At 41.9% G+C, this 27475-nt stretch overlaps 1 protein-coding gene across 3 annotated transcripts in view; it reads left to right on the plus strand.

The window, feature by feature from the left end:
* The window catches only part of gramd1bb (GRAM domain containing 1Bb), a 124664-nt gene extending 97710 nt beyond the window's left edge, over positions 1–26954 (plus strand). For all 3 annotated transcript variants that reach the window (XM_040131520.1, XM_040131519.1, XM_040131521.1), the window contains 17 exons: positions 5233–5443; positions 12197–12217; positions 18763–18847; positions 19559–19662; positions 19779–19874; positions 20285–20365; positions 20536–20651; positions 21981–22137; positions 22321–22513; positions 22749–22892; positions 23026–23144; positions 23246–23388; positions 23578–23681; positions 23968–24268; positions 24676–24783; positions 25200–25320; positions 25857–26954. In XM_040131520.1, the coding sequence (XP_039987454.1) occupies positions 5233–5443; positions 12197–12217; positions 18763–18847; positions 19559–19662; positions 19779–19874; positions 20285–20365; positions 20536–20651; positions 21981–22137; positions 22321–22513; positions 22749–22892; positions 23026–23144; positions 23246–23388; positions 23578–23681; positions 23968–24268; positions 24676–24783; positions 25200–25320; positions 25857–25946 (2194 nt within the window). In that variant the 3' untranslated portion in view covers positions 25947–26954. The remainder of the gene's footprint in view (positions 1–5232; positions 5444–12196; positions 12218–18762; positions 18848–19558; positions 19663–19778; positions 19875–20284; positions 20366–20535; positions 20652–21980; positions 22138–22320; positions 22514–22748; positions 22893–23025; positions 23145–23245; positions 23389–23577; positions 23682–23967; positions 24269–24675; positions 24784–25199; positions 25321–25856) is intronic.
* Positions 26955–27475: the final 521 nt, after the last annotated feature.

Here is a 27475-nt window from a genome sequence, read left to right on the forward strand (position 1 = left end):
AATCGTTACCACCCAAGGTATGTTTATGTCTAATTATGTCTAGTATATCATATGTTTGTAGTAACAGGCAGGTACTGTACATGTAGCCACAGCTGTATCTATTATTCTACAGCTGAAGAACTCATTGTGCTTTTTCATTTAACTCCCCAAGCGTTACAGTCTAGAGTTAATGCACCAGCAGGTAGTGTTGCATTATGTCAAACTCTCAATGTTTTGTTTCATGAAGCTGTTACCAACAAAGCATCTGTGATAGATGCTTTTGTCTACTTCTCTGCAGGCTAGTATCAGCTGCATGTTCACTCTATCCACACCACCATGCTGGTTCAAAGAGCGAACTGTCGTGTGGATGACTGACCGGGCTTAGTCATTCATATGCTGATGATGGATCTGTGTTCCTATTGTTTACTGCCGTGTATCTGGAAAGGCGAGGCAGTCCATGAATTCCTCTTCTGCTAGAACAACAAGTGGAGGGTTCCTGTACCAAAGATATCCTCTGTTTTTGCACGGAGGGAAAGTATGGGAGATGATCCTAATGCTTTAGTTTATGTAACACTTTTTTTTCCTCTCGTATATTTGTTTCTGTTGGGGCTTTTGCTTGCCCAACCACAGCTCTTGATTATAAAAGGTGTTGCTCTTCAGCCAATCTTTAAAGAACGTTACTTACCACTACATAGTCGTTATTTTTTTATGTATCTAATATTTGTGTTTAGTCCAAGGCGACTGGTTGAACCAGTTTGATCAGAATATTTTAGCTTTTTAGTTGTGTAATTAATGACCTCGGGGGACTGTATTAAACCTCACACTAGACCTCAACCCCACCCAGTCTTGCACCTTTATACCCTGACCTACAGCGTGTGAGGGGATGTGTGTGTGTGTGTGTGTGTGTGTGTGTGTGTGTGTGTGTGTGTGTGTGTGTGTGTGTGTGTGTGTGTGTGTGTGTGTGTGTGTGTGTGTGTGCTTCTCAGCATATGATGAGAGCTGACTGAGACATCAGTAACCAAGCCAGGATGTGACATGGAAAAGAACACCACTGCCACACTATATAATGTTGCTATCTTTGTCTGCATGGAAGGGGAAATTGAGTAATATGCTTGTATGCTTGTATAGTACATTATTTGCATGAGAACATGCAGTGGTGATGGATGCAGTAAATCAAGAGTTGTGAACACAGAGTGTGCAGTGTGTCTGCTAAATGTTTCCATATATGGTGGAATTATGGTAAGATTATTATTCTTACCATTATTATCTAGTCTCTTAGAACATAGTGATTGACTATGCATTTTTGAGTAGCATGTTCAGATGCTTTGGGGAAAGGTGGGAGGTTGTGGAAGACCTTAAGCATGAGGTCCAGCCATCCCAAGTTCAAATGCAAACCCCAAAACAACTGTTACTATTCTCTAAATAGATCCATTGCTCATTTCTTAAAACTGCCATCCATATTATTATTAATAAATATATTCTTAATACACCCATCTGTTGGATCCGCATGAAACACAACAAACTTGCACATTTACCATGATTTCATACGCTTCATACTCTGCTACTGAGAAATGTTGATCCTCTTTGTCAGGTTGCACCTCTCATGATTGCAGCTGTCAACAGCGTGTGGAAAATATTGATTATAAGCTTTGAGCCTTATGACCACATCATGTGTGGTCACCTCTCCCAATCAAGTTGCACATGGTGCAAGTACACAAGTCAAAGCAGCTATTTTTTACTAGTTTTTTTAACACAGTGGTGGAGCATAGTTGGTTAAAAAAAATTAAAAGAGGAGAGTTAGGAGGAATGCACTGTCAGCAGGTGTGATGTACCTGGCTGCACTCATTACCAGCAAAATCTTCCTCTTGACCCTTTCATATGCTGTCGTAGAAAAATGTAGACTAGCATTGTACTTTTGGAGTACAAAAATTGTTGCTGGGACAGGAGTATGTTATTATTGATGATTATAAGTATGTTATTGTAATGTTCCTTAAAAGTCCAAATTTATATCCTTACATTTGTATGGGGTAATTCCAAATGGCGAGTTCTCCCTTCCCTGCAGTCCTTATTGATGCTAAGTTCCTCTGCTGCTTGAAAAGAGTACAGACAGGAGGACGCAGTATAGACAGATCTACCAGTAGAAGTCCCTATGGCTAAAGGGTCACAATCCCTCACTGGCTTCCCAGGGATCGTGGCCAGTAGTTTTAAATGGGGCATAGCCAGATGGACCGCAGGACCTGCACCTGCAGCTACTTAAGTAACTAACTTTAATTCAGGGATTTAAAAAATATATGTGTACCTTTATGATGGATTAGGACATGCATCTGCTGTCATGAGGACCCATTAGATGACAGTGGTAAATGTTTGAAAAATGCAATTTTGAGTGCACAAAATGTTCTCCTCTCATGGCACTATTTCTACGAGTGTATTTTTTGAGGACTTTTTAATTTTAGATGGATGAGAACAGCACCAAAAGCTGCTCCCAAGAGCAAACACTGATGACCTTGGACAACGCATTCAGATTGGCCACAAGCACATGTACAGCATGTTTGATAAGCCGCCCCCAGCATATGATGATGAAATTGTCCTGGAAGGAGATAACAGATTTTATTAATTTGTTGCTCTGACCGAGGAGAACTGTGTAAGAAATGGTTCAGCGATACTGGGCAAACAGAACCGGAGGGCTTGCACCAGCCAGTACCTGACATGCAGAGGATGTGGCCACTGTGTCCTGCTGCATAATGACCACAGTCATTTGCGTCATAGCCGTACACTATATGTATTCAGTAACTGGTGTGAAGGCAGCAAAAACAGCACTGGTCTCGCCCTCTGATTTGAACCCGATCAGAACAGAAGGACAGCTGAAGCCAAATACCAGTAGTCTTTCACAACAAAATTGCAATGCTGTGATGGTTTTCTGACACATCCGCTACAACACCTGCTGTCCCACATCAGCATGGTCAAAGTCTCCAAAGTTGCAGTGCAATCAAAAGACAATATTCTTTGAAGCCTGATTTAGTCTTAGTGGACTTTGGTGGAGGTCTCCAAAGATGAGGAAATGTACATTAAGTGTATCTCTTTTCAACATATCACTCTGTTGCAAAAACCATTTAGTCTTAGTTTTTGCAGTTCTCAACCTTGCTACAGGTCTGCATCTAATTTGTTGCTATGGAAACAGCCGTTGGCCTGCAGGGTTTCCCACAGTGCTTTATAGTAGAGGCAGGCCACCGAGCCTGAAATAAAGACCACCTCCGCTCGCATCATGAAAAATTAATATACTTATGAAATAAAACGTCAGCTTTTGAGGTAAAAACACAGGTAGTATTTCACACAAATGCCATATATTTAATGATTAATGTGGATGTTAATGAGTAACAAAATTGATTATGAGATGATGATGCGACAGGTGGCTCATAACGTCTGCTAAACAATTTCATGCCTGGTTTATTTGTCTGCCAGCTTGCATTTGTACCGTATGTTTGTGTGTAACCCAGACAGTCTCCTGGCTCAGACAGATTATCATGTGTGCTGAATATCAATGCACTCTGCTTCCTACCATCATAGTGTGCATGTGTTTGTATGGAGTTATACCCTGATGTACAACATACGACGTACGACGATCACTTGAAAATCCAGAAATGAATATAAAATACATGAAAACGGTGCCTAAGATACAGTCATAAGGGCTAAATAGAAGCCTGGAGATTCACCTGCCACTGAACTGAGCAACTAGTGGCGTTTGAAATTTGCAAATTTACTCCTAATCAGGTCAGTGGGGATTAATCAGTTGTCAATGCAGAGTACACAATGTACAGTACAGTCAAAAAGATCATCCCCTGAACAGCAGACCATTTAGTAATCATATGAATTGATGTCAGAGGTACCAAAACATACTAGACGTGCATGATCCATCCCCCCTGCATTAAACAGCTGTGGAGGCTCTGCATTGCCCTTGCCTTTTAAAATCAAACAGCTCCTGATACAGCAGACCCTGATAGTCGGATGGAAGCTGTCAACGCTGCTCTCTTTAATTCAGTGGTCTCAGCTGCAATGAAGTCCTGGAACATAACAGGAGCTCGGTACTTCTTCGCCGCTAACAGCGGCCATCGGCTGGCAGTCACGTAATGGCTTGCATAACGCCATGTCAAGCAGCCGAGCCTGGTGGGCACGCTGCCACACAGATCACTTATAGAGTCTTCAGTTTAGCTTCTGTCATCTTGAGGAGAAGGCTTCTTGCTGAGCCACCGGTGTGTGTGTGTGTGTGTGTGTGTGTGTGTGTGTGTGTGTGTGCGTGTGCGTGTGCGTGTGCGTGTGCGTGTGCGTGTGCGTGTGTGTGTGTAGAAGAAAAGAGTGTCCAGTGCTGGATCAGAGAGGCTACCTGATAGTAACTTAGTGTACAATGAACGAAAAGAGACTACCTGTCTTAAGACAACAGTCCTTCCACTTGGCTGGAGAGCTGTTAGTGAGGTATTAAAGCAAATCCCCTTGTAAAAGTCAACAGGTACCTTAATGTGAGATAACAGAATCACATGCTGTAGGCCTACTTTAATAGCCAGAATGACGCTTTCCACCTGGCACTGTATCTCTGATCATTTAATCCTCGTTATGTCTTCCAGAGTGGCTCAACGGCTTTGCTGCAGGCATGGAAACAGTTTTAGTTTATCAGGGAAAAAAAAGATCTTTCATTATTGTAAGGCCTCATATTTTACGGGATTTAATGGAAATACGTCAACAAATGTCAGTGTCGGACAATTTAGGTCGGTTGTTTTTCCAGACTCATTACATTTCTTAATCAAATTGATGATGGGCTCAAAAACAAACATGTCGATTTCCCTTTTGCTTTAAAAGTGCAGCATTCATGGGAAAATCCCCAGGTCATGGTTGTAGAGGTGTCTTTCTACGTTTGTTTCCTTCACTGCTGCTGTTGTTGCTATTGTTGGTTTTTCCGTATTAGCTTAGCTGTTATTAGCCAGGTTAGCTCATGGTGCTTCCAGCCAGTCAAGCCTCAAGTGATGCAAGTCCAAGGAAACAGTGTTTGTGCTTTGCAGCTGTCCATACTGATCTGTAAATTAAAGGCACTACTTTGCATGGTGTTTGTAGTGATACATCCAAGGAGTGTTTGTATGATTTCTACGATGCACTTTGCCCTTTTTCAGGCTAGACTCTATTTTTATATTTGATTTAAGATGAAGTAACATTAAAATTACTAAGTAGATATTTTTCTTATCCCTCTTTTTCCCTCTTTTCTTTTAGCACTGCCAGTAACTCAAACAAGAGCACACCTGCCTGCTCACCGGTCCTACGTAAACGCTCGCGCTCTCCCACGCCACAGACCCAGGAGGGTGAGAACATGGTGGAGAAGGGTTCAGATCACTCCTCTGACAAGTCCCCCTCCACGCCTGAGCAGGTTGTCCAGAGAACATACTCCCTGCAGTCAGCACGAAGCGGAGGAAAGAACTCAAAGGTGAGTGTGGTGTAGTTTTAATCGAGCTTAAAGCATATTTAATATCTGTTTTGAGCTCTAAAACCACCTAAAGTCCTCAGCTCTGTCAAGAACGCTTAACAGTGTGTCCTTTCCGCTGAAAAGAGTCGGCGCTGTGAAGAGAGCTCCCCAGTAGAGAACAACTGTAAAGCAATTGTGGCGCACAAAGCTGCTCTAACATTTTTCACAGAATGGCTGTCGTGAGAGGCCTCACTGTGGGACACTAGGTGTGAATTTCACAGACATGGATTCAAACTAGACCGATCGGGATAAGGCTAAAACACTTCTTTGAGTTATCTCTGACCAAAAACATAACAGTAGATATTACAAATGATTATACTTGTTACATCCACTTAGATGCAAATACAATAAATACGCATCAAAATGAGGGTGCATACGGGGTTATACAATGTAAATGTTTATTTCAAGTAAGAATATGACATGTTTTCTTTTTCTTGTTTAGAGTAGAAACAAATCAATAAGACACTAGTGAAATGAGGTTGGAAGCTGAGCACTTTTTCTTCGACGTTTGTTAGTCATTTTATTCCTGTCATACTGTGGCATTAGCCCGCCATATTGCATTAGATAATATATCTTCAGAGTGGAGTCGTCTGCGGAGTCTGATAGCTGAGATGACATGTAAACTTTTGGATGCAGCCATTCAGTAACTGTGACTGCAAGTATGCGTCAGATCTGGCGTGGCTTTTTCCCATTGTAGTGACGTATGTGTTGTGATTGGTTATTGACTTGTACATACTGATATGTAACTAGCGAGCTGTAACTACCACTCTCCCTCCCTCAGGAGAGATTGCACCCTCCTCTCCATTCCAGCCTTTCATTTTACATCTCATTTACTCCCCAGTCTCTCAACTCTTTATTTCCCTTGCTGAAAACTACAGTTGAATGATGGACAGGACAGATGAGTATTGAAATGCTGCCATTCAATCCTGTCGTCAGACCTGTAATTAAGGAGTAAAAGCCTGCTTTACCCCTTCACAGAGCTGAGTTTGTCTGAGTTGTCCCACACTATTGAGATTTTCTAGAATTAGAGGTCCAAACTAGTGATGTGGGATGAAGGAACTCTGAACTCAAATCAGTGCTTCAATGGACAGGACAATGCTGGGATACAGTTTGGGTCCACACTGTGATAGTTAACGCTTTAAATAAGGTGCAGCAACTAACAGCAGCAGCATGTCTTCATCAAAGTACTCTAACATCACAGTCACTCCATTGAAGACACGCTAGTTTTCGAAAGGCTAGTTCCTGCACCTTTTTAAAAACTTACCTTACCAACTAAAACCACGTGCTCCACACCATATCCCTCCCTTAACTAGTGATATTTGTTACCTCAGTAAAGATGGATGTTCCTATGCCTTATGAACACATTTTCACAAGACAGGTCACGAGCCAGTGTTTAACTGTTAATCCAGGTAGGATATTTCAAACATAGTAGAGTTACAAATTTTTTCTCCTGATTCCAAGATTCATTCTGGACATTCAAGACATTAATTCAGCCGAAAAATCTGATGAGAATGGTGTGGGGTTTGGGTTTAAAGGATAAGTTCCCGTGTTCTCAGGTCTGTCTTAAAGCAATACTCAGGTGCTGATATGAACATTGAAACAGATTTTACTTGCTATAATTTTTCCCCCCGTTACTACTGGCCATCAGTATTGGCCAAGTGAGCTGCAATCATTTTACTGCAAAATGTCCTTGCGTTACTGTCCTCCTGTCACAGCTCAGCAAGGAAACAAAAGTCCATGGAACCTAAAAGAAGGAATTTGGTATTAAAAAAGACCATAGTTTTGGAAGATATCTAGGTGATTTGTCTCACTCAGAATGCTGACAACTCATTTTAGTTTAAGATAAACTTTAGAATGCATTTTTTGCACAGAACAAGGCCTATAGGTTTTGTCCCCCATCCCTTATATTGGCAGTGCATTAGGAAGGATCACTTAAGCAGCAAGCAGAAAGTCAAGCAAAAATGAAATATTGTTTTAAGACAGACTTGAAAAAATGTGATCCTATCCTTTAAAATCGAGTTGGAAAACGTATTGTCACTCGCAGAGGTTAAATGTGTTGAGAGTGTTTTCTGGTTACTGAATAGAAACAGTATTGATTGTTGCTTGTTGTTTTATATATATATAATGAAAGTGTACGGGATGGCACAAAAAGATCTTGGGCTTAACTCTTGATTTATAGGTGTAGGAATTCAACAGAAAGAGCAGCCTTGCATCTGTGGAAATATTCCAGGGTCTTACTGAAGAGACCATAAAAATGGCATAGAATCTCAAAAACATGTTTTTAGGTGTTATTGAGGTAATTCCATCTGCATCATCTCCCTTCACATCTGAAGTTGAAATTGAATCTCTCATACATCCCGGTTATTTCACAGAAGGAGCTCTAATGTGGCTCTAATGTTTTGTACGCTCAGCACTCATTTGACCTCCCAAAATGTTCGAAATAGGCCATGAGACTCCCTCCATCTGTTACCTTCTCATTCTGTCTTCCTCTGTCTCTGCTGTTTTAAATCACTTGTTGTTTTTGACTCTTTGTTTGAATCATTTGTTTTTTGTATCCACAACACAGTGTGCACGCCCTCTCTCTTTGCTGCTACTGCTACATGCCATGTGATAACGTGTACCATCTGATAATGACTGCCCAGTTCTTCTGTTTGGTACTTTCAGCTGTTTCTTCTTGCAGTTGATTTCCTTTTAGTTTCATTTTTCTATCTGATTTTTCTTTGTTCTTCTCCTGATTGCATGCTAGTCTCACAAGCGACTTTCCAAAGTAAGCATTACTCTTTTTTCTGTTCTTCAAATATTTCTGTGCCCAGCCCCCCCCCCCATGCCCCACCTCTTGTCTTGTGAGCTGCTCTGTGGAAGTGTCCGAACCTTGTTTGCAATGCTTCACCCTGAACCCAGCTTGTTCCCGTGCACACTGCAGCCGTTACAAGCCCCATCTGCACCCACAATCATAGCAGATGGACCTTCCTTGAAACTGACAAGCCCACACCAAACCACACCCACTTCTTGTCCTTTTCCTCTCCTGTCCTTTTCCTTTCCTTTCAGGTGATATTCAATGTAGCAATTCCTGATTACATTTTCAAATATTGGTATTAATCTTAGTATATATACCGTACATAAATTCCAAATCAGGATAGGCTTTTTTTTTTTCATTTGTTTAAAAGTACATAAAAAAAGGATAAAAACACATAATAAAAAGCAAATGCAAATTTGGCTTGTGTCCTGTCCCTCTCTTTACAAACCTATCCCATTGTTGCATTTTGGCAATGAGAGCTTTGTATCTGTCGTGCTGTGTGACTGCCCGGCTGCAGAGGGATAAACTCTTAAAAATCCTGCCAGGATCCCGGTCCAGAGCTCCAGGACTACATCATTATGAGAGAATCGCTCCTGGTCTATTTCTCCCACCACAAGCCCAAATTCCCCCTCCCCGTCCTGTAAATGTAATTCAGACTGGTGTCATGTTTTAGTGCATCGCCTATACTGTTGCTTCATCTAGCTAATTTGCTACTTGTCAGACTTCATCCCAGTTTTTTTTTTTTTTTTCTTTCTTTCTTTCTTTTTTTTTTCAGTCACACGTTAAATTTACTGCTGAGCAAGTAGGGAGTCCATATATAGGGTCTCATTTATGTAAAGCTTTTATAGACACAGAGAGAAATAGGACAGACAGTGAAATATATGGAGACTATAAATGGGAATCTGGTGTGAGGAGCAGCCTCATGATGCTCTTTTTGCCTCTATGCCGTTGCACAATCTGTTTCACGCGTATACACACACACATCCCGATTGATTACATCACTCCTCATTTCTGTGCCACAGTCAATGCCCCCAACCCTATTGCAAACCCCCCTCCCAGCGAGCCTCTGTGGTCAACATTGGTCACGTGACCCCAGATGGCGTGAGGTCGTCCCGGGAACGTGAGCTTGATCACCCTAGCCCTAATGCAATCCAAATAAAAGAGTGCATTCAGCGAAAACAGGGGCACCGTGCCTCTCTGCAGAAAGGCCATATGATGACAGAGACAACGATACAACAATAATCAGCCAGGCTTCTCCTGTAACATACAGGCTAGATGGAGAGTCAAATTTAGTAGCACGGTAAAATTTTCAATGTGAGGTCTCATAAAATATTGTTCCTTGGTCCCTCAGCTTCTTCTCTCTCGTTTTCTATTTCTTTGTGTTCATGTTACTCACTGCTTTGGTTAACATTTTGTTTTCTCTTTAATTTTCTTTCAGTATGACAGACTAAACCTGATTAAAGTAAGCATTTCTTCTTGTTTTCATTTGACCCATTGACAGTCCCCGCTGGCCCCTATTAAATCCCCCGGCCCTCCTCTTGCTCTTTAGCTGTGCGACTCTAGGATTCCCTTTGATAGTTTCGGTCCCTCGTGTCCTTTCCAATGCTTTCCATCCCCTGGATTAATGTGAAAGGACAGTGATTTGTCAACTGTGTAAAACTGTTTATTTTGAAATGTCTTTATGTTGAATATTCTGCATTATTTAAAGCTGGTTGTAATCCGCCATTCACAGCAGATTTCTTTTTTTAATCTGAAAACGGGCGCCACCCTAGTGTTTGTTTGCAGTGACAGGTCAGCAGGGTTTAAAACCATCACTTGCACAATTCACTTTCTGAATGAGTGCTGTCCAACTGTTCTGTTGATTCATTTTGTAATAACCAGACAGCCACAGAAGTATTTTAAAGGGTCTGTTTGCCATCCTGAGAGAGACACAAATGATGTTTCTAACTGTAGGCTTTCTCCCATTGCACTTTTTTGATTTAACGACGGATGTCCAAAACAAAGATGTTACTCGAAATTCGGTCCTTATTAATTCTTTTTGAGCTGTGTATCTAGCAAAAGAAGTTCACAGTTTTGTAATCCACATCCCCATATGTGCTGACAAATCAAATAATCAAATAATATAGTTAAGAGGTACACAAAAAGACCCAAACCACTGTATCAATCACAGAGGAGTCCCAGGCAACACTGTTTAACTTTTGGGTAGTCTCTCTCTCTCTCTTTCTCTCTCTCTGTCACGTAAACAATCACAATAAATAGTCTCTCTCCGTGTAAACAATGCTGTCAAAATCTTAACAAAGTCACCCGCGTGCAGTCACACAAAGTCAAACACAGTGGCACACACTTACACGCACACCTTATCCAGACAGTGGCCTGAAAGTAATTCCTTTCCCGTGTCTCTGTCACCTTCAAATCAGATTAGCCCACATTAGCCCAGCTATCGTCACAGCCAGGCCTCAGGCCTTCTACTGCAGCTCACTGCTCGCTAACCACCAAACCCTGTCAGACACCGAGGAAACTAAGATGACCCCAGGCACAAAAAGAAACAATTGAAAGTGTTTCAGGTTTTTGAAAGGAGAAATGTACCATGAGCAATGAACTGTGATGCAAATTTGAGGCCATTTGTGAGGCTGATTATCCACCAGGTCAAAATAAGAAAATCTGTAAAACCTGTTTGAAACACATTCTCAATCAGTCCTCAGTTCTATAGCCACTACTATCAGGTTAGCAAAAATGCAGTAATGTTAAACAGTGGTCTTGCTAGAAAAATTCCAACTATAATTCACCATAAAAAGGCTCCTACAATAGGAAAAAAAAGATTTTGTTGCAAGTCAAATTTTGGAACTTTTCGTCGCCTGAACCTTAACTGTGATGTTTTTATTCATTGCACTACTGTAATCAGACACTGGATATCACTTTACATCCCTCTGTTCCCCCTCTTCTCCCCCTGAATACCCTCCTCCTTCTTTCCCCCTCTGAATGATCACCTGCATGTTTCCCCTCTGGGACTTTTGCTCTTAGACTCGTAGAGCAGAAAGTGTGTTTATGTGGCTGGAAAATGTTGTAATGTCATAGTCATGATTAAGATATACCTCTGCTGCCCTCTGCTGTTATAAAAGTGCAACAGACTCAATTTGCTGTTTATGAGGAGCACACAAATTGATTTAAGGCTAGGAGGTGACCACTGAAATATTTCATGAATATCAACAAACACCAATGACAATTAATTTAACATGGCAAGTTTTATTAACTTGTTCTAAGACATTTCTTAAGTCAGATGGTGTATATCATTCAAAACTCTTATTTCTAGAACATTCTTATAATAATTTCACAGCACTTTTTTTGATGGAACAACTTTCCCATTAATTATAGGTGACTGAATGATTTCTTAAGGTGGACATATTGTAGTTTATTACGTGGAATAAAAACATTAACATAATTTTAACAGTATGTCTCGTGCTAATGCAATATATGGCAGGTTTGGAGTGAAATTACTTTTTAGTTCCACCAATACAGCAAGCAAATTTTCCTCAGAAATCCTTTTATTTTGAAACATGGCTATACTGTATTTTATTAATCAACAAATGTCTAATTTTAGGACTTTGTGTAAATGTGAGTATCATTTGAGTGAACTTGAGAATTTCACCTTGCGTTTACCTCAGACACATGTCTCTGGTTATTTAAATAGCGCTGATACCTTCCTGTGATTTCTGGCAGGAAGGATTGTGAGGCAGGGTTTGACCTTTACGCCTGCTGGTACTTGTTATGATCAGGTGTCTCATGTTTCACATCCTCAGAATGTCTGTATGAGCCCACAAGCCTTATGTAGTATGTACTACCTTCACAGTGTTTAATACCTCTCTCTCTCTCTCTCTCTCTCTCTCTCTCTCTCTCTCTCTCTCTCTCTCTCTCCACAGAAAAGCCAAAGCTGGTACAACGTAAGTCATACCTTGTTTTTATTTACATTGTCGACATGTGTGATTTCGCACGTCTTTTATGGGTGCCTTCTGTATGTGTGCTTGTGTGTGTTCACGTCATGTGGGTGACTCCTGGAAGTGTCCTGGAGTTGTTTTAGTGATGAGTGCTGCTTACGAGATGAAAGGTTGTTGTCCTCGACCCTTTTTTTACCGGAGCACCAAATCATTAGTGTGGGTTACTGGTCCGCCGGGCAGGGATTAGCATGGGATTTAGGGGAGCAACAGGTGGACCTTTCTGATGCAGGGAGTCACGAGAACGGAAAGGCTGCAGTGGGACTTAAAACACTAGATGTGAGGCTTAAAAATTTTACCGAAGGTAGTTCTTCACGGTACACACACTGCAGACCCAAGACCGCCAGGTTGTTTTATATTGCACCACAAGATGGAGTGCTAACACTGTTTATGACCCCATCGTAATTCTCAGACGTAGTCACTCACTGAACAACCTCTTAATAATTATTGTCAACCAACATTTACACTGAAAATGTGCCTGTTGCATTAACCAAGCCCACAGAGTGGGCAGGCTTGAGGGTGACACCACCCAGTGTCAAACCCCAGTTTCTCCATAAGTGTCTTTATTGGACTTTTTTTCCTATTTTATGTTGTTTTATTTCTTTTTTTTATTATTCCCTGTGTGTACACTCTTCCTTTGTCTCCCTAGCATGAAAGACAACACATCCTGAGAGTAAGCATGACTTGTATTCTTGTGCAGCCATGAATAGCTTTCTGTCTCTCTTGCTCTGTCTCTTGGTTCTCAGAGCGGTGGGATGATTATATCCCTCCCGCCCGCCTGTTTCTCATTCCATTGACTTCACTTAGTGTTGTTACCACCTAATAGCAAAGCCACACTTCGGAAGAAGTGTTTCTGACAGGTTGAAGTAGACATTTCTTAGATATTTGTTACCTAAAGCCCTATAGTTTCAATTACAGAACGATTCCGGGCTAATGCTCTTATTTGCTGCATCAGAACTTGTTCTAACGGAGAGACTGTATTTTACGAGTCCCTGAGATGTGGTCAAATGCCTATCACCACACAAACTTCTAAATCTGGTACGCAACAGGTGGTAACAAGCGCACTGAGTTTCTCACTGTACTAAACAAATCAACAAACCATCGCAAGGGCCTTTGGACGAGCCTTGAATGCCTTTGAACAGCAGGGGAATGGAGCATGGTGCTTTAGGTCTCAGCATGCTTCTCTCCAGTCGTGCTCTGTTTCCCCTGTCCCAACAAACACAGACACTGGGACACTTAGGTTTCAGGGTTCGGGTATGACAATCAGAAGACAATACAGGGACTGCCATGCAGATATCGAAAATGGAGAAATGTTGTTGAGTTCAAAAGAGGCTTGGTCCAATAAGTCCAGACAGCTTCTTAAATACTTCTCTAATCCACTCAGCTATAAAAAACAACTCACATTTTCTCTACTGACCCACTATCTGGAAAGGAGCATCACATATAACACGCTGACGCTGTTAATGTCTAACAGATGTAAATGTCATGTTTACAGATGACATACAGCTGGCTACCAGCAGTATAGATTAAGTGTACAAGAAATCAGGACCATCTGCTCTTGTCATCAAATACATTGCAAACTTATATTACCCACCATTGAGCCCCAAAATCTTTTTTTCTTAAAGGACAAAGCTGGTGATATTCTCATTTTTATTGTCAACAAATGTCATTAAAAGACCTACTAACAAGTATTTTCTCTGTTTTCGGATGTATCTTATTTCTCTGAGCCATTGAGCTCTACCATTTTCAAAAAACTATAAAAAAAAACACACACCAGTGAGCCACACTGTTACACTGGGTGACACATGTCGTCATTTCCACGAACACATACACTGTAGTTTATTTTTTATCCAATCCCACACATATAACATCCTAGTACCAGAAATACTCACTACTGTCATGTAGCATGTGTATTAATCCACAGCTGAAAATATTCCCCAGCAAATGCGCTTACAAAACCTGAGTTACATTTGCAAAATATAATGGTGCCCAGCTGGTTTAGAAAGTGACTTAGCCTTTTCTTTTAAGTGAGACTATGTGGCCAGAAATGACAAGTGTGGGATAATGGTAAATACTACGACATAGTGTAAGAGCAGTGCTAGTAGAGAAGACTTACCGTATAAAGGTAGCAAACTGACTCTAATGTAAGGTAATGTCAGCACAGTAATATCTATCTAAAATTATGAAATATTAGCCACCATATTAGCTCTAGGTCACACTAGACCAAGTGAGGCTGTAGCAGCAAAACCTCTGAATGTAATGAACTAAGCAATTGTGTGTTACTTGTTGCTTGTGGATTCAACTTTGTACTTTTTAAGTGAAGTGCATATTTCTCACTGTAAGGGTGAACTACAGTGTATATACAGTATGTGAGCTGTTTTTAAACAGTCACTTCTTCAGTAGGAATTAATGGGCCTGGGGCTAAATGGCATAGAAAGACAGGGGTAAAAGGAAAGTATTGGGAAACGGCCCTAATACATTATTGATTATGGTCTTTTTATGCTATTGTTTGACAAGTAGAAAAAAATAGCGTACCGTCAGCTTCATCCACAAGTGAAAAAAGAATCCGCTAACTCGTTGGCAACTCCGAGTATTTAACCTGCTTCCAATGCAGCTTTCTCAAATCAAGTGGTATTTTCATAATACATGTGTTGCAAACTTGTGCAACAAGTGCAATTATCAAACCGCATTGACAGATTTTATTTTTGGTTTTTAAGGAAATACTGCTCAAATACCTAATATAAGACCAAATGGCTTGTTAAAATGGATGTTTACTTTTACTGTGCGGGGTTGGCAGCGTGAATAATTGACCTTGCCATCGCTACGGATAAAGGCAAACTGTATAAAGGAGGAGGGGGACACTGACTGAAGCAACTCTTTGAAGCTTTGAAGCATTCATTGTTCATAAAATGTTCATCTCAGTATTAGGGCTGTGCTCCTGATATCTTGTACACTCATCCTTACTCATACAATAAATACAAAAGCACAATCAATAGGTGAGATAGTTTGAACTGATACCTTGTCTTCAGTTGGCTGTGACTGTACATGTAGGTCACACCTATGCTACACCTGCATGTAGGAGATTGTATGCTTGGTTTTCTGTATGTGTGCACCTCTACATGGCGATGATGACCTCCCATGGCGCTGAAACCACAGTGATTAAAAATGCATCCGTCCCAATGTGGGTTCTGAGCATGTTAGAGATATGCACAGTGGCCATCTTTCCTCAACAGCCCAAGTTTGTCGCAGTGTTTCCATGGTGACTAACCCATAGTCTCCAGGAAGTAAGCAACACTGGAGGAAAATGCTAACAAACAGTGCATGGATATGTGAGATCAGGACTTAACACTGTGATTTGCATTCGTTTAGATTTACATAGATAAATGCAGCAGAGAGTGTACAGCGGGCCTTTCGCGTTGCTTCACTCGGATCGATACACAATCCTATAATCTCCAACTGACTTTCCATCAAATTAAAAACAGCCATAGTAAAAGGATGGGATTGTTGTTAAAAGGATGGACACATGCCTCCAACCCCCACCCCATTTAACAAACTGAAACTCCACCCTGGTTTACAGTCCCAGTCTCTTCCATCCCTTACTGTTTGTCCAGCGAGTTAATAGTTAGCCAAATCCATAAACTGAGTGTATCCACCTCATCACAAGTCTCATACTGTCACCTGAAAACTGGGCACTGCATCAGTCACAATGGCTGCTTTCTTTGCTTGATTTGTAAGAGAAAATGAACTGAATGAGCAGCACATAAAGGATTATTCTGAACATACACGCCACAAGGAATTTCAAGGAACTATTTGTTCTGGAGGCAGTTTTTAGCAGATGAACCCTCATTCCACTGGAATTTTATCCACATGATGTAAAGAAATTCCCAGTGTGGGTGAAAGCCTGTTTAGAGCTGTGTGTGTCAGCACTGTTTTTCAAGAGGACTGCCATCGAAGACTATTTTTCAAGACTACTCTTCAGATTGAATCCTCAGTGTCTGGTTCAAAGGAACGATTGGGAAACAATGCAGAGGACAGTTGGGAGTCATGGCTGATTTCCAGTGCACAAATGTGGGCTACACATTTGCTTCGTCCAGCAGGAGTCAATGAAATGTGAGCTGTAGTAACTATGGTGTTTTTTGAGGGGGTTTTTTGCCGCTTGGACTTCCACCACTATGCCCACCTTCTTGACTCTTGAAATATTTTTAGTTAAGAATAGTGGGAGGTCACATCTGTCCTCTGTAACTCAATCACTTGGTCAGACAGCAAGAAGGACTCAACACATACTTCCGTGGACTCATTTCTCTCTTTTATTCAGCATTGTTTTCTTGCTCCTTGGCTGTATTAGTCCTCCTTTCCACAAAGTAAACTGGCTTCATTCTTCGCTGGTCATAAACCAGGTAATTACAAGCAGTCAGACCTGGACAGCACCACACACACACAAACACTCACTCAGCTCACACGCTTACTAGGAGGAGTAAGCAGAAAAAAAGGAAAAAGCTGGCATGATAATAAAGGACTTGTTGGCTGGGGTTACTAGAGGGCAACGGCCGTAACTCCTCTCCCTGTGTGTATGTGTTTGTGTGTGTGTGTGTGTGAGTGAGAGGAAGAGAGAGAGAGAGAGAGCCAGAGAACGACAGAGCGAGACAAGGATCATGTGGCTGGAGTGTGCCATCAACACCGCTCAACACTGAAAGGGAGCAGCACCCAAAACAGGGGGCGGATACTGCAGCTTCCAAACCACTGGACTCACCAGTTCTGTCTACTCGTATTTTCCAAACCTACTTTAACTGACAGGTCCACCAACTTAAGCGGAGTCCACTGGGGCCCGTTTTGGGAAACTTGCTTCCACCAAGGCGCCAAAAAGGATCTGGTGCGATGAATATGGAATTGGAAGAGATTTGTACGATGTCAGACTGGGAGGCCGTGTTGGAGCTGGATGAGGAGTTGGCAGGGTGGCTTCTGCGGGGTCCGGCTAGAGGGGAGTGGGGTTGGGAGTGGGGCTGGGCTGCCTTGGAGCTTCAGGACCCTGAGTGGGACACTGAGGACATCCCTGCTGTAAGTTGTCCTCCACTTGTAAGCTCAAAACAAAGAGACAAACGAGGAGAGAGAGAAAAAGAATGTGGGGAAGCTTGAAATTTTGTAGTTTGGAACAGCAAAAAGCTTCGTCCTTACTGTATGCTGCTGTAAGCAGAGTTCTGTGGTAATTCTCTAGCCCTAAAGAAAACAACTGGTTTAGTTATGAGTCATAGCTATTTGAGTTTTCCCAGAGCTCATAGAGGCCTGTTGTTTGGAGCGATCATCAGGTTATTGTGTGAGTGTCTTGATGTGTAAACAGTGTAGGTGTGTTTGGTTGTTTCTGGACATGGATGATGGTTTTAAAAGGAAGCATCATGATGGTTTGTGCAGCTCATTTCAATTCCAGGCAATTAGTAAGGGCTCTCAGAGTTGTCACTCTCATGATTTCAGAGCAGTTTTCCTCATCACCACACTTTTCTCAAAGGTGAGCAGAAGCAGCAACAGATACTCCCAAACAGTATTTCAGTATTTCAGCTTCTTGTTTTACAGAGGAAGCACTTGTAGTGTTTTTTAATGTGAAAAGGCAGTTCTCTGCCTGCCAGCCCTGACCCAAAGGAATATTTTTTTTTCTTTTGTCTCAGTATACCTCTTATTACTCTATTGGCGGCTATAGTTTCCTGAAGTTTCCCTGTGGAAGGAAAGCATCTGGCACAGACAGTGAGAGCCCTCACTCCACCACAAATTTGGCGATTTTACACATCGCAGGTTTACTCTGCAAATAATCAAGTCTGCCAAAGCCCAGCAAAAGAGAAAATGTGATCGTATTAAATAGGATATATTTCCCAGTGCTGGAAAGAATTGGTCTGACCAGATTAATCAAGCCACTGTGTACGGTTATGTTTATACTTGAGATTTCAACAGTTGTGTTACCTCTTGTCACTAAACAAAAGCCTCATTGTCAGACAGAAACGTGCTGCTCCATAAAGTAAAATCTGAGAATGTGACTCATAAATGCTGTCAGTAAGGGCAGCATGTGAAGTGAATGATCTGCAGTGGGCTGACGTCTGGACATTTGCGCTTCAAATCACTCTGCTATTAAGTATCATTAATGACTACAGATAACTCAAGCCACATTCCTCTGCTTGCCATTTACTATATGTCCATTTCCAGTGTTTGTCAAAAAAGTGAAAGCCATCAAACCTGTGGGTGGTTTTAACAGGGTTATCTCACGTGCTCTTTGAAACAAATAGCCCGGGCTGCGTGACGGAGATAACGCTTGTGAGTGAGCGAGTCAGAGAAATTCAAGAGTGTGACTTTTGGAAGCATACGTGTGTGTGTGTGTGTGTGTGTGTGTGTGTGTGTGTGTGTGTGTGTGTGTGTGTGTGTGTGTGTGTGTGTGTGTGTGTGTGTGTGTGTGTGTGTGCGTGCGCGTGTGTGTGTGTGGCGGGTGATGTTTCTGACTCTGCCTTGCACTGCAGGTGCTCAGCCCAACATACAAGCAGCGCAATGAGGACTTTAGGAAACTCTTCAAGCAGCTCCCTGACACAGAGAGACTCATTGTGGGTGAGTGGACGCTATAGACACAGTGGGGCCATCTGAGGACTGGCAGGATGCAGCTTACTTGTTAATAATTAGAAAATGATTCATCCTTATACAACAGAGAGGGAGAGATATCGGACACTCCGAGTTTTGAACGTAGTAACGTAAATTGTAAATATGTCTAGATTCTGTTTGCTCACAATGTAGAAAATACTCCACAGTTTCCAGACACCCTCCTATGCTTATTTTAGAGGAACTTCTAACCTGGTAATAAACTACTTCAAGCAGTCTAAGAACATAATGCACTCTGCCATGAGCACATAATGTCCCAAGTTTAGTTGATTTGTTGTTGCGTAATTTTCCCAACTCTCTGATGAATGCTGTCTTTGTCTGAAATACCTCAAAAATAAAACTCTAGGGTAAAACTGAGCTCAGGGTATGACTTTATGGTTTGGTAATGGTGAGTTCACAGCTTATAAACAAGATATACATACACCAGGAGTGCCTAAATGCACTGCGCTGAGGTTTCTGTGTGACAGTGAACCGTGTGCTATCAAATGACCTGTTTATTTACATGACAGAGGTAACAACTGACTGAATATTAGCATGTTTTCATGTTATAATTCTGTATGGTAATGATGTAGTGTCTCTGTGATGTAACTTGTAAATTTGCATCATGCTTAGCGTGTGTGGTGGTATTTCTTTCTGAGATTTCGTGACTGCTTTATTTCTCAGACTACTCCTGTGCTCTTCAACGGGACATCCTCCTGCAGGGACGACTCTACCTCTCTGAGAACTGGATTTGTTTCTATAGCAACATCTTCCGCTGGGAAACACTGGTATGCTTATTGACGCTCTGCACCTCTGTGCGTTCTCTTTTTTTTTTTCATATCGGCAGTATTGGGTCATACTCAGTACTGTAATTTGTGTGTATTTGTTTTGTGTTTGTGGGTAGCTGACAGTGCGGCTAAAGGACATCTGCTCAATGACAAAAGAGAAGACTGCCCGCCTCATTCCCAATGCAATCCAGGTCTGCACAGACACTGAGAAGGTAAAGGATACAGAATCACTAAATCACAGCCATTTACATTAGTAAAAACTTGGAGTAGTAACCAATGTAGGCATACCTAAGACTGAGCAGAGATTATGTGTTAGATCTAATCATCTTTGCCTAAGTAGACGCCAGGGAGGGCTTGAGGGACAAAGGTACAAAGTTACAAAGTCTGGCTGTTAACAGGAAGATTGTTTATTTAATCATTTCGGGCATGTTCCTGTCACAAATGGGTGACTGGAAAATGGTTGGCAAGACATTAATGCCCACCATCACTGCCCAAATATGTCAAATAAACGGTTTAAACCGTACTCCTCAAATTGTGCCTTTAATTTCCACAGTTAGTGGGTTGTTTTTTTTTGGTTCTGTGGTATGTGGGCTCAGACACGATTGCCTTTCATTCTTCACAGCACTTTTTCACCTCGTTTGGAGCCAGGGACAGGACGTACATGATGATGTTCAGGCTGTGGCAGAATGCGCTGCTGGACAAGGTAAGCAAATCTGATGTGCGGGTGTATTCTTAAGCTCCACTATTTGCATCTACAGGTTGATCGTGCAGAAAAGAAATGGTGTGGGCCACTGTTTTTACTTACAGATTTTACTCTGCGGTATTTTTGAGTTTTCTTATTCCTCATTTTTTATTGGTGTATGCTTTTTGCAGCCCCTGTGCCCCAAAGAGCTGTGGCACTTTGTTCATCAGTGCTATGGCAACGAGCTCGGCCTAACCAGTGATGATGAGGACTATGTTCCCCCTGATGACGACTTCAACACCATGGGGTGAGTCTGGTTACACTGCGGCATCACTATGGCTACCACGTTACTAACGGCTATCACTAGAAACATTTTTCAGTCACTTACCTATTCGCCTAAATTACAAAATAATTAGAGTCTGGTATGAGCTGTAACAAGCATTGAGCACTTTGAAACATTTAATTTAAACTTACTGGTTTAGCAGCTAGTGTGGATACTGCTCGGCAACTAACAGAAACATAAAGCAAATTCTGCATATGCCTGAAGGCTTAAAAGATCCTTTTCTGCTCTGTCTCCTCCTTCATTTACATTTTCCCTTCATGTCTGATGTGGATTTACTAGGTAAAATCAATACAGAGTCATGGTTAGAATCTGTTTGCACTCACAATGTCTGAAGTCTTCTGTTAACTGCCCCACGAGGTAAAGGGGGCTATGTGATATGGCCGATATCCAACAATCAGTACATTTCTACTGGGTGAGGTTACAAAGTGAGTTAAAAGGTGAGAGAGAAGAAAGATTTACCTCAAAGGCTGAACAGAGGTCAAATGAGATGCTCCAAAACCACCTTAATGTGATTGTGGCTTTGTTAATGAGACCGACGTACACACATAGTAGTAAAGTGAAGTGGTATTTTTAAGAGTATGTTAATTTTCTCAGTTTCCCACAGCATATCAGCTTGTTCCAAAAATTTTACTGAATCGAAAATAGCCGACTCTGCCATGAGTTTGAGGTGCTGTCATGTGCACACACACCAAATAAACTTAGAAAGTCATTCATCTTTTCAACCATCGGACAGATAAATAGACAATGGCTGGTCACAAGTCTGCAATTTAATGTGCGTGCTGAGCACTGTCTGTTGTAACTGTTTCTAGACTTCAAAACAACGCTTGCTCTTGAATTCACTTTTAACATTTCTAAGATAGATAGATATACTTTGTTGATCCTGTGAGGGAAACTGTCAATCTAATAGCAGACTGGGGAGAACAACAATTAAAAATGAAAACCACAACTGCAGAGTTGCAGACCTGCAGAGCCGGATATTAAATAAAAATAAAAATATACAATATATACATCAAAAACAGCATTTATAAGAAATACATTGTGCAATTTCTGAGCGCTTGGAGTGCAATAGGAACTGTGCAAAATGGCAGTGTATAATAAATGCAGAAAGAGTATGATAAGCTGATCCTTTAGTACTTTGCTATGATTGTCCAAACATTCTGACAATACAGTAGCATTTTACTACATTCAGATCCGACCCATCTGGAACCAAAGTCGGGCAAATCAGACCATAAAAAAGCTTGTTGTAAACACTACTTGAGCAAAGGTCTGACACTGTTGTCTGGTGCTACTAAGGTTCAGCGAAGAGATTCCCAATGAAGAGAATGAGATCAACAATGACAACTTGTCTAAGAGCAGCACTGAGGCCAAGCCTGAGGGGAGCCCTCCTCTGCTACATAAGAAGGTCATCCCTAACAGCACTATCCCAGGCAACCATGACACACCCATCACAGTAAGTTACATCTGTTACATATTGTTAATTAACACACACGCACATATTTACACTGCAGAAGGCTACGGTCAGATGATGTGCAACATCTCTGAGGGTCAGACAAACTCCAGGACCTTTATTTGACAACATTTAACAGGGAAACATTATTGATGTGACTGATGCCTTTCTTCTTCTTTTCTCCAGTTTGACCTCCCAGCAGAGGAATATGCAGACTGCCTACCAGACGGGGAGCTGCTGGCTGTGCCACTGGTGGTGGAAGAGAAGAACAACGATACCAGCGGGCCTGGCGGTCCTGTGCCCTCACCCTCACTTGACTTCAACGACAATGAGGACATCCCCACTGAGCTCAGTGACTCCTCGGAAACACACGACGAGGGTAACTGCAAAGAACAGATATAAAATACATTTGATGAAAAACAATTTTTAAAAAGTGTGTGTGTATATATATATATATATATATATATATATATATATATATATATAATCCTATAGAAAGTCTGCTCTTTTATTGATTTCACCACTCATAAAAGGATGATGTAGATGATGCTAGTGACAAAAGTTGAAAACAATCAAGAGAAGTCATCTTGTCTTTTCCTCTCTTTGATGTGTAGGTGAAGTACAGGCTTTCCACGAGGATCTGAATGGCAGGCAGTACATCAACGAGGTCTACAAGTTCAGTGTGGACAAGCTCTATGACATCCTCTTCACGGAGTCGCAGTTCATGAATGACTTCATGGAACAGAGGCGATTTTCAGGTTTGTATTTGTGACGGTTCCACTGCTGACCTCTGACATCTGACCTCTCTGGAGACAGCGCAAGCCAAAAATGTGGTCCCCTGCAGTGTTTAGCAATTCATCCATGTCTCTGTCTTGTCATTTTGCGGTTTAGATGTGGTCTACCACCCATGGAAGAAGGAGGACGCTGGGAACCAGACCAGAGAGATCATGTACACCATCTCTCTGTCCAACCCCCTGGCCCCAAAAACAGCCACAGTCACTGAGACACAGGTACAGTCAACTCTAGTATGTGAGAAACATTCCTTATGATTTATATATTTTTTTAAGTTTGATGCGACTCAAAGACACACCATATTCCCCCGTCTTTTCAGACTCTGTACAAAGCCAGTCAGGAGAGTGAGTGTTACATCATCGATGCCGAGGTCATCACACATGACGTGCCCTACCATGACTACTTCTACACTCTCAACCGCTACATGCTCACCAGGGTGGCCAAGAACAAGTGCCGGTTACGGTGAGTAAGAGGTGGTCAGATACACACAGCTCACACCTGGCAAATGAGACGTAGTAGTACATGGGTGGGGGGGTTTAACAACTTTACTTTTGAATTTGCTCTCCATTTAATATTTTTTACTATAACTGTTTTTATAACCTATTCTGAAAGATCTATATCCGAAGACGCATCTTTGTCTCTCTCTCTCAGGGTTTCGACAGAGCTGCGCTACAGAAAGCAGCCATGGGGGCTGGTGAAAGGCTTTATAGAGAAAAACTTCTGGAGTGGGCTAGAAGAAAACTTCCGCCATCTTGGTAAACTAGATTGTTGTTAGTTTTTTCTGTTCTGGAAAATATGATATTTCATAATTTCATATATATTAATATATTTTTACAAAAATATAACATTTGTTATGATTCTTAAATGTAGATTAATAGATATATCAGTGGGTTATTGTAGAAAATATACATTTGAATCACAGAGGTACAGTGTGTTTTGGCTACTATTAAAGAGAGGGGAGGGTGGAATGAAGAAAATTTAAACAAAACCAGATACTCCATTAACACTTTGGCATGTAACAATTGTCTCCTTCCCTCTCAGAGTTGGAGCTGTCCAAGCTAGAGGAAATACTGACCGAGACCCACCAGCTGTCTCCGAAGGCCAAGGTGGTGAAGAACTCCACGGTGAGGCGGAAGAAGAGGCCACTCCCCCACATGCGCAGCCAGCATCTGGACGAGGCGCTCAGCCCCGTTACCACGCCGACGGACGAGGAAGTGATTCAGAGGATCAAACAAGTGGCAGGATCCACACAGACCAGACACCAGAGTCCAGAACACCATCACTTGCCCGGCGGCCTCGCTTTGTACAGTGTCTCCAAACTGCTGCTCATCATCAGCTTCGTGTATGCAACAAATCACTACACACAAACACACACACAAGCCTACGTACCTGACCATGGGGATGCAAATACAAATTCGACAGGGATACACTCATGCTCGTGTAACATATTACAATATCTCTGAGTCACTTGTTGCATGATTTCATCCATTTTTTCAGTAAGCTCTGGGTAGTTTTTGTCTAATTTACAACTGAAAGTTTTTGTTCTCTCTCCTCTCCTTTCATTGCCATCCATACGATCTGTTTAAGGTACATATAATATCTGATTAGCCAGCATAACAAGATGCGTATATTTACATAGGATTCCCATTACTTAATTTGAATGTAATTTCCATCTACATATCAGCTAATCAAGGGCAATATGAATTACCAAAATACAAAGGGAATGACTCATTTGCTGACTTTCTTCAGCCTGGTCCTGCTGGTGTTCCTCAACATGATGCTCTTCTACAAGCTGTGGATGCTGGAGTACTCTGCACAGTCCTTAACAACCTGGCAAGGGCTACGGCTTCATGAAAGGTAGACACACACACACACACACACACAGAGGCACAGATGCACGCTCTACATTCATTTTTTGTCATTTTTATGCCGATTCAACATGGTTAATGGGCTTTTTGGGCACCGGAGCGTACAAAAACTTCCACTGTAGTTATTCGGCTGTTTGCCCAAACGGCGGCCACACACAAGCATACACATACAGTTACAGACGTACACCAACACACACACTATTACTGTTACATACACACTAAACCATATCCGTATAGCAGTTGACATGTGTGACAGGAAAACACAGAGCTTCTAAAAAATACCCCTGAATAGCTCTGGGCTTACTGAAACAATTTACCAAACTGTTTGTTGGCAGTCCCTCAAAATGGAAGTCACGCTTCAGTGGCTGCACCCTGATGTTGCTAATGTGTGTACGTGTTTCCCAGTAAGCTGCCTCAGACGCAGATGGAGTGGGCCCAGCTCCTGGAGGCACAGCAGCGTTACCATGACTCCGAGTTGCAGAAGTGGAGGGAGATTATCAAGTCATCAGTGGTGCTGTTAGACCAGGTACTCAGATACAAAGAGACGTTTTCAAAATCAGAACTGTGACGTGATGTGTGATGTACCTGCTTTTGTACTGGGTTACGGAAAGAGGCTGCATACTGCAACAGTCAGCTCAGACCCAGCACATTATAAGAGTCCAACAAGCTATTGTAGCGCCACAACTAGCGAGCTAGTTTGCCAAGTGCACTCTATCATGGTATGTGACCATTTCCGCAATGTAAAATGCATTACAACCACTACTGAGAGAGGTTGCCCGTGAGCCAGGAAACCTACACTATAAGATATATAGCAAGTGGAATGACACACTTTGCAAACCCTGTTACACATATTAAAAGCAGAGGTCAAAAAAAGAATCACAGTTTCTGCAAATTACACTATGATTTTGGAATTTCTACGCAAAACACTGGATCTAGAAAGAGATTAAACACCTGTCTGTTCTGAGGCAGCAAAAACAGACATTCGGTGTTCAAGGTTGCTGAATTTTTCCCTGCCGTCAAAGTCCATTTGACGTTGTTTTTTTTCTCTGTCCTCTTATTTAGATGAAAGACTCTTTACTGAACCTCCAGCGCGGCATTGGTTTAAGCGACTACAGCTCTGAGACGGAGGAGAAGAGGAGTCGCTATCACTGACACGCCAACAAAAGGCCATGAGGGCGTGCTGTGCAATATAGGACCTGTTTTGTTTGTGAACCAGTACGCAGGCAGCAGCAAGACAGAGAGAGAGGACAGAGGGAGAACAGTGGACCAACAGTGAGCTGGTCCAACAGAGACAAAGAGAGGGACAGAGGGTAACCAGCGCACAGAGGGTAAAACCCCCCCGGTGGAGGAAGTCATGGACAGAAAGTGCCCCTATCACACACAGGAACTGAGGTGTCCCCAATATCACTGAGGCATTGTGGGAAGGTGCGAGACTTGCACCTTCTCTACGCTTATGGGATAACCGTTTCCTTCTACGCTCTTTATTCCCAAGTGCATCCTACTGTAAGCCATGTGGACCAGGAGAGTGGCAGAGAGAAAGAAGGAAAACTACTGCATGCATTTAGACAACCTAGCTCCCCTCAGTCAGTGTTAATGTGGTCCAGTTCCAGTCTATGTGTGTCAAAAAAAAGAAGAACAGACAAAGATGAGAGAATCGAGTCAAAGGAAAGGGGGGGTCCTTTCGAGTCTTTATGGCTTTCTACACTCTCTCGACTGTTCCAAACCAATCGTCCCCTAGAGGTCCTCGCTGCAGTGTCCCTTTAAAAACCTCCAGATAATCAGAGTGCAGTATCGTCCCAAAACCAAAATCGGAAAGAAGTATTGTTGCTGGAAGCTCCTTGCCTTGTTTGACCCTGGCCTGTATGGTCTCTGTCGGGGCTGGTTCCCTGTCAGACCGTTGTGTTGAAAGATTTAAAAGTAGAATCTAAAGACTGAGAAGACCTAAACCAGTATTTCTAACCTTATACACAGTTCGCATGATCAGTTGCCCCTGCCACAGTGTTAGCTGCTGTACACTGCATTATTCCTCATCCTTCTAATGAAGTCGAATGTATTAGCCTGGACTAAAAGGCCAGACTTTGATCACAACTTACTCTTCTTTGAAAAAGGGATGCTGCAGCCAGACCAGTAGGGAGACCTGTGTTCTTACCTGTTTTATTACTAAACTGTGATTATATCTCTTTAAAAATGTTTCAAATTAGAAAGAATTCTATGAATATATTTGAAATATATAAGAATATTTCATTATTTAATATATATATTTCAAAATATATAAACATTACCTATATTTATTGTTAATTTATGTATATAAAGAAATTATCAGAGCTCTAGACCAGTTAAAGAATTTCTAACAAAAAGTGTTTTCTTCTAAAAATGCATGCCAGATATGTCTGTGACATGTCCAGTGTGCAAGTATGATTCTGCATTTGCGCGATTATATTCGCGCATGTGTGTGCGTGTGTGTGTGCGTGTGTGTGTGTGTGTGTGTGTGTGTGTGTGAGAGAGAGAGAGAGTGCATGCATGCGTGTGCGTGCTCGCACAACTGTGTGCTGTAAAGTGTGACATTTTTACCATACCACACTTGTGTGTTTCTTAATTTTTTTTTTCTTTTGTGGCTCCTGCAGCCAGACTGCCTTTTTTTAATGCTAATGCGTTTGGATGCTGCCTTGCATTAGCCCCAC

This window comes from Xiphias gladius, chromosome 7, assembly GCF_016859285.1.
Source record: "Xiphias gladius isolate SHS-SW01 ecotype Sanya breed wild chromosome 7, ASM1685928v1, whole genome shotgun sequence".
Lineage (NCBI taxonomy): Eukaryota > Metazoa > Chordata > Actinopteri > Istiophoriformes > Xiphiidae > Xiphias > Xiphias gladius.